General features: G+C 37.8%; 1 protein-coding gene across 7 annotated transcripts in view; it reads left to right on the plus strand.

Annotated features, from left to right (window-relative positions):
- ccdc169 (coiled-coil domain containing 169) overlaps positions 1 to 7,474 on the plus strand; it is a 9,832-nt gene extending 2,358 nt beyond the window's left edge. For 2 of the 7 annotated variants that reach the window (XM_032534391.1, XM_032534392.1), the window contains exons 5-8: positions 2,063 to 2,161; positions 2,693 to 2,746; positions 3,257 to 3,333; positions 4,275 to 5,251. In XM_032534391.1, coding sequence (XP_032390282.1) covers positions 2,063 to 2,161; positions 2,693 to 2,746; positions 3,257 to 3,333; positions 4,275 to 4,473 — 429 coding nt within the window. In that variant the 3' untranslated portion in view covers positions 4,474 to 5,251. Of the gene's footprint in view, positions 1 to 2,062; positions 2,162 to 2,692; positions 2,747 to 3,256; positions 3,357 to 4,274; positions 5,252 to 5,794; positions 5,868 to 6,979 lie in introns of those variants that run through there. The other 5 variants (XR_004334764.1, XM_032534393.1, XM_032534396.1 and 2 more) reach the window with 5 other exon arrangements.

A 7,474-nucleotide genomic window follows, 5' to 3' on the forward strand; every position in this document is an offset into this window, starting at 1 on the left:
AGGCCTGTGTGTAATGTGTGTAATAACAACAGAGTGAAAAGTGTAGTTTCCCTCAACCACAGTTTAATCACAGCACTGCAATCACTGGATTACAAACCATGGGAGAGTAGTAGCCTGCCCTACGCAATAATTGCAATGCTTCAACACACACAACACCCTAGAAGGTTGCACAATACAGTCTAAATATGTGTGTCTTTGTGCCTCATACGTTATGGGTCAATCATGGAAGCAGTTCATGACGACTTGTTAAGCAGCAAACTTCTCGTCGCTGTAGTTATTATCACATGAGCAAACAAGTAAATGAGGTAACAAAAAGTAAAAGAGCCCCAAATTCAAGGAGACAGGTTGTTGTGATGGAGGGGACAAACCAATACAGGGCTTTCACTCAGGAGAGCAGGGTCCTTCCCATGTGAAATCAAAAGTTAACTGTCGTTTTGAAATTAACCAAATTTTATCGACCTTACCGACCCGATCACATTCCATCTTCTTTTTAGTAGTTTTAAGTGTCTTATTTTAAATCTGTCCCTGATGTTTTACTAACACTGACTAAGTATCTGTGTTGTCTAAACTTAACTAGTTCCATTTCACAATGTTTACTATGTGTTTAAAACTGCACCTGTTACTTTTAATAGAACGGTCACATGATTAAACCGCCACCGTGCGGCAGTAATGTCATATGTCGTTTTAGAGTCTGGACATCAACCTTTTTACAGATGTAGCTAAACATAAACATTCTAAATGGACCCAGGTTGATTTCCTTTTGCAGTGTAGTGAATGACATCAACAGACAGGAAGTTAACAAGGGGCCAGGCTGTTGCCTAGCAATGGAAATCCATTGAAAAGGTCTATAATGTTGTTTAGGTATGACTATGAGGATGTGCTGGAGCTAACATACAGTATGTTCATTAGTGTATCAAAGGGATGACCGTAGTAAGCTTTTCTGACCAAACGCGCTGCGCTTGCCACTGGCCACAGCGCATCTTAAAAAATATTCATTTGTGTCAGAAACCACATCTGATACTTTTAATGACATGCACTTTGGGTTGGTACCTTTACTAACATTAAAGGAAATACTTAAGCAAAGTACAGGTACCTCGAACATGCAGCCCATTTTTAGATTATAGTTTTATACCCTTTGTGTCCAATAAAAACTATGCAATTTTAAAATTGGTGATTTTGAATTTTTATGATAAACCTGGAAACAGCCGTTTTCACCAAGCTTAGCTGTTTTTCTGAGCCCAATGAAAAGTTGACTTTCTGGAGATACATCGCACTTATAGGACAACAACGCTTTTAAATACAAACATATGATCTTTTAGAATGATGGATGAATATGGGATGATGGATTGCTGTAGATTTAACTACCCAACAGTATATAAAGGAGTTAAATGGTTTCAACCGTAAACATATACAGCAGAAAAATGCAACATTAAGGCAGCAGTAATACTCATCCAAAAACATCATATACAATAGTAAAACACTGCCAGGGACCAATCTTCTGCAGAATGAGTACTTTAACTTTTGATAATTTAAATTTTTGCTGATATGAATGCAGGGTATTTACTTGTATTATTTTCACAGTGTGGTATTGCTACTAAGAAATTTTACTTAAGGAAATTATCTGAATAGCTCTATCACCACTCACTGTAACATTTACCTTTTATTACAATACTTAGCAACTGGCTGATCCACAAGCACTGAACTGGCATGATGCATGTATAATGCTGCATCTTTAATCACGCTGCTTACAGTGCTGTTAATTAAAGCTAACTAAACGGTTCCAAAACCACATATCAAGTTTCATTGCTCTGCTCTGTACCAGAAACCTCATCTAGCCTTACCATGCCTCAGCTTTAATGTGTTCATTTAGTTATTGAATAATGTATGAGCCGAATACATTTTTATGCTTGCGTTTTCTGCATGGGTTGTTCTGTTATTGTTTGATTTTAGTAGATATCACTGTGTCATTCTAGGACAAATTGATTTGTAATTACACACCACCAAGACCTTTTATACCTCTTTGCTATGAAAGTTGCTATTTGATGGAAACACTTTGCCGCAGGAAACATTGAGACAGCGTCTGAAGCTCCTGACTGAAGAGAAGTCCGACCTCCAGAGTCAGCTGATGGACTGTCGCAGCAGAATTGAACAGGAAGGAAAGGTGTGAACCGCGGCTGTTCCACAGCTCAATTAGAAGAATTTGGTGTCTAGTAGTGTTGGTTTACAGTTGTATTATTTCTCAGGCAAGCAGCTTTACATTTTTCTAGGTAATACATCTTTCAGTAGCAAATTACCATCATTAGCAAAGGATTGAACAAGATTTGCCTGCTATTTTTCATTTGCATTGCTGGTTTTTAACAACCAGTAATGCAAAATCGAACCCCAACCTTTGTCCCGTACTGCTACGACTTGGCCGATATGCTCTTGGTGACTTGGTTCTTTGTTTATTGTTCTGCTCAACAAACAGTGAGATATTAGTTGAATGAAGGTTTAACACGCAGCATGTGCAGCCAGTAATCTGTTGCTCATTAACACTGAAGACCTCCTGAAATACACTCTAATTCACACAGGCAGCGAACACATAACAAGCACTGCACTCTGAGCAGACAGATTATTACTGACAGTTAGAACAAGTGTAGCCCATGAATGGTAAAATGTGACAATAAGGCCCTTTGTTTCTTTTAAATATCAGGCATTTCATAAAACCAATGATGAGAGGCGGGCATACCTTTCAGAAATTGCTAAGGTAAGCATTCCCCTTTCATCCATGTCAAAAGTAGTGCTCATAACTTAGTCGAACAAGTAGTTCTCAAACAAAACCTATTGGCTACTAATAAAATATATGCCACACTGAAGAATAGCTGTCATGGCTAAATGCTACAAAAAGATAATTCAGTGTAGAGAGCAGACTGGTGTGCTCTCTAGCTTTTCTCTTTCAGGCCTAGTTATGCTTTCTCATTCATCCTCCAGTGCTGCTCTCTCTTGTTATATAATCGGTGAGTCTCTCTTCAACCACAAAAAGTGAGTCAAGGACTTTCTGCCAAATGCTGCAACATTACCGGTTCCAGCAGGGCTGAAACGAATGTAGCTGCAATGAAACTTACTTTCTCTCTCAACATTTCAGCAGAACATCTTTACATTCAAAGTGACATCATGTGACTGGCTCATGCCTGCCGTGATCACAGAAGCACACATACATGTGTTTATATGTCTGGCTGTCTAACTGTCATTACTCATGATTCATCTGCTGCCACAGCTGTCCTCCACCTGTGAAGCCCAACAAAAGCAGTACTCCGCCCAACCACAGAGGGCACCCAAGAGCAAACAGAGGAGGTCAGTGAGGCACACACTTACAGGTGATGGCCACAATAATATGAACTGTGAACAAACTCAAAAATGACTGTAGAATTGAATTTATAAAAAACATAAAACAAACATAACATCATGAGCGTCACATAGGTGACATTTATTTGTTTGATTTGGTGTCAAAATGTAATTTGATACCAGCTTTTTTTAGTTATTTTTTTTATACAGGGGACTGTTAGACTAGATTAGATGTATTTTAGTCATAAAGTTAGCGAAGAGCTATTTTTTATCTGCAGTCCATTGGCAGATCACAATAAAACAAACACAACAAATGATATCACTTGTACAATAAAAAAAACATGGAACTAAAATGACCAAATTAAAAAAGAGCAAAAGTACATGTAGAGCAAAAAATGAGTAAAATGGTGAGTCAGTAAGTACAAAGAGCAGAGTTATTGCTTTTAACCAAAGTTAATATAAGAACTGCAACCCTTAAAGCAGAGCTGCATGAGTGGTGGTTTTAATGCTGACTGCACAAATGCACTGCAACAAGCTGTTGTGGAAGATATTGTAGGATGCCCTCAGAATGAAGTCAGAGGAGGAACCAACATTTATAATTTTATTTTAATGTTTTTATTTATTTATAATTTTATTTTTTTTATTAACAGTTTATGCACAAGACACACTAAAATCTCTTTTTATCATGACATATGTAAATTGATTAGATTTGATCAGACTTAATATTGCAGTCTACTGTCTTGATTTGTAGTTAATAAATACAGTAACCATGCTGGACAAATTAACTAAGAATTAATCAATTCTGAGATATATCTTCTTAGACTTTTCATGTTACAGGATTTGAATCGAGAAATTTAGCGCTATTTTATCTCACTGAAGCACTTTAATAGAAAACATTGTGTATCTGTTACGTGTTTCTGGTAAATTAACTTTATTTTCTGATTACATAGAGAGAAGCAGACCAGCAGGAAGGCAGAGGCCGATTCTAAGAAAGAAAAAGAGAGAGACGAAGATGGAGGAGGAGTGTGTTTGAAAGTAAGAGGTGGTGGTGGTGGTGGTGGAGCAACAGCAGAGAGAAGAGAAGAGAAGAAATCTCAGAGGGGGATCTCGTTACCCAGCCTAAAGGACTACCTAAAACACAATCCCTAACCCAGACCATGGCATTATTATTTCCTTACACGTTTCTTCGTCTCAAACGAGTAGCTATAAGGAGAAATATTAAAGAGAGAGGAATATTACAGGCTTTGAGTGCAGTCAGGTTGTCTCCTAATGTGAGAAGCCTGCTGAGTCTGACATTTCTTGTCTCTGCAATTTTTTGTAAAAACACCTCCTATGACTTGATTACGTAAGCAACATCCACCACTGTCCCCGCATGTACTTCCCACCCAGTGACCGCCTTTACAAATGTAGGTGTAAGATAACTGAATGCAGTAGTAAATAGGAACATTGCCAGAAGCTGTTTGTGTGTGTGAAGAACTGTGGAGGATGGGTTCAGTTCTTGTCAGCATCAGAACATTTAATTAAAATGTTATTTAATACCAAAGACATGGTCTCATAGGCAAATGACATCATATTAATTAGCTCATGGATTGTGACCTAAAATTAGGTTTTGAGACAAAGAGGTCATAGAATAATTCATAAAGGTAAATTATGCATTACCTACTCTGAAACTATATTTCCAAGGCTGGCATGGCAGTGTGTTGTAGTGACAAGAGAACTGGTCTTTAACTCGAGGGGCAATGATCAAGCCCCGGTGTCAACAAACCTCACACCAGCTGAACTGTCCTATAGCATGACACTGAATGCTCAACACCCTTCAACTTGCTGGGAGGACAATGTCCTTACATTAATTAATGGAAATGTATTTTTAGTGGCCAATATGGGTTTAAAAGTATGAGTCCACCAAGATCACTTCAATGTGATGATTTAAAACAAGTCATCAGTTTGTTGTGAAGCTGTATAGAGACAATAACACAGACGCATATGAATATGAGAATGTTTCCTTTGAGCTCTATATTTGGATGTAATATGAAATTTTCTATGATCTCATACAGTCTGTTTCTAATTTCTCCTTCCATTCATTCAATAAACCGCTGTAACAGCTCTAACACTGTAATTACCAGTCCCGTGAGACATTTGTTTGTGTTTGCTGGTATTGACTTTAATGTCTTAAATCATTGGAACAGCGCAGTGGGAATTCTGTTTTAGGGTGTACTTTCCCTTTAGACATCCATTCCTATTTCTAATATGGTTGGCTGACTCAGTGTACAATCTAAACGCGCTGCAGTGACAGGTTGTTTGTCTTAGATTAATGACTTCATTTAAAGATGGCGGGCCCATGTTGCCTTTTGAAAGAGCACATTTGGAACACACTACTCTCTTCCTCCTCTCTGTTTCATGCACAAGCTTTAGTACAACTCTGACTCTCATACTGTCAAAGAGTAACCACCTAGATGTCTTCTGCTTACAGGTGAAACACGGTGACAAGTCCCTTCAGTATCTGTCAAAACACAACGAGTCACCCTACTGCACATGATAATTGAGTGAGTTCCTCTCTCTGTACTCATAACAAGTATGTGCGTGCGTGCGTGTATATGTGTGTGTGTGTATACTGTAAGAGACTCATTTAAAAGTGTGTATGCGTGTGTTCACATGATGGACTACCTTAAAACCTATAAACTGTCAGAGAGAATGACAGACTTTTACTGCCGTCCCTATGTTCCAACACCATCTTGTGTTGTGTGGAATTGTAGCATAAAGATGCAGTGATTCATAACAGAATGTAAAGAGTATCTTTGTAGCATCTGTCAGCCGTCTGAATGGGTTTTTAAATTTCTCTCCTGGGCTGTGAAATTCAGACGCATTTAATTTTCGGAATTATTCCAGGAGGGATTCACCACAAATTATCCCCATCTGAATGAGCTCCAACTTTGTGTTTGTTATCATACAGAATGTGTTAGCTGAGATGTGCTAAATTGTGCTTTTACTTATGGTTTCATAGTGTCTCTGAAACAACATAGAGACAAAAAGTGGCAGTAATAAATTACTAAGAGATGGTTTTGGCATAATAAAGTAATCTCTTTCCTTATTTTGAGGGAGAGCAGAAATGTGGCCACAAAGGCACTTTGATTGCCTTACACACAAATGCCAAAATTCTCAATCTCATTATATACAAGTCAATTGAATATCAGGAAATTGCCTTGTCACGCTCCAGGAGCAAACGCTATGAAGAATTGCACCCATTTTATTACTTGTATGGATCCCAAGCGTCTATCATTCTGATTTTATTTGGGCCAGTCAGTAAGCTGCAATGCTGATCCAAATGTGGATGCAGATTAACTGTTATATTCTGTATGCTCAATTAATTGGAAAGTTGTAAGCATATTTTATCCAATATCTTACAGAGTTGCACTCCAGACTGAATCTGCTTTAACCTCTTAAATTGTACAAATGTATTCCTGGCAATCCATTCATTTTTATGTCTAACCTTCTTAATTAAATACATGTGGACATGACAAGTATCAGATTTGACTTGCAAATTATTAGGCGTTAAGAATGGAAATGAGAGCATGGTCCGGCTGTTAAGTCCTTCACTGTGTCCTCCATATTTCTTTGTCTAAAGAAACATTCCCCCATGTGTGCTCTGTTTCCCCAGGATTCATTTAGACGGAACACCTTGTCAGCCCTCAGTTTGTAACTGGATGCTTGTGTGTGTCTCCTCAAAATAGAAAAATGTGTGTGGAGGAAAATGTTTTTTTTTTCTTCACTTTTTGTCACTGTCTCATATTCGGATGCATTCATGTACATGTAGTCGAACAAGCAGGTCAAGATGCAATCACACACTGTAGTTGACCATTAAGATGTCAGATATATTCATGTAAATTAAATTCTGGATTAATTCAACCAAATGGTATTATGATACGTGACCTTTTAAAAGAATAATATCACAATATTTACATAAATACAAAATAAGAAAGTGAAGCATTTTACATAATAAAACTATGACATGTTCAACATGTAAATCAATGTCTTCCACCTGTTAAACCCCTGTTAATACATCTATAGAAGGGCAGTATTTTAAGAGACTTAGGCTGCTTTATCTTTCACCATCGCTGACACACACACACACACACACACACACACACACACA

The sequence above is a fragment of the Etheostoma spectabile genome, chromosome 13 (assembly GCF_008692095.1).
Source record: "Etheostoma spectabile isolate EspeVRDwgs_2016 chromosome 13, UIUC_Espe_1.0, whole genome shotgun sequence".
NCBI classification, from domain to species: domain Eukaryota; kingdom Metazoa; phylum Chordata; class Actinopteri; order Perciformes; family Percidae; genus Etheostoma; species Etheostoma spectabile.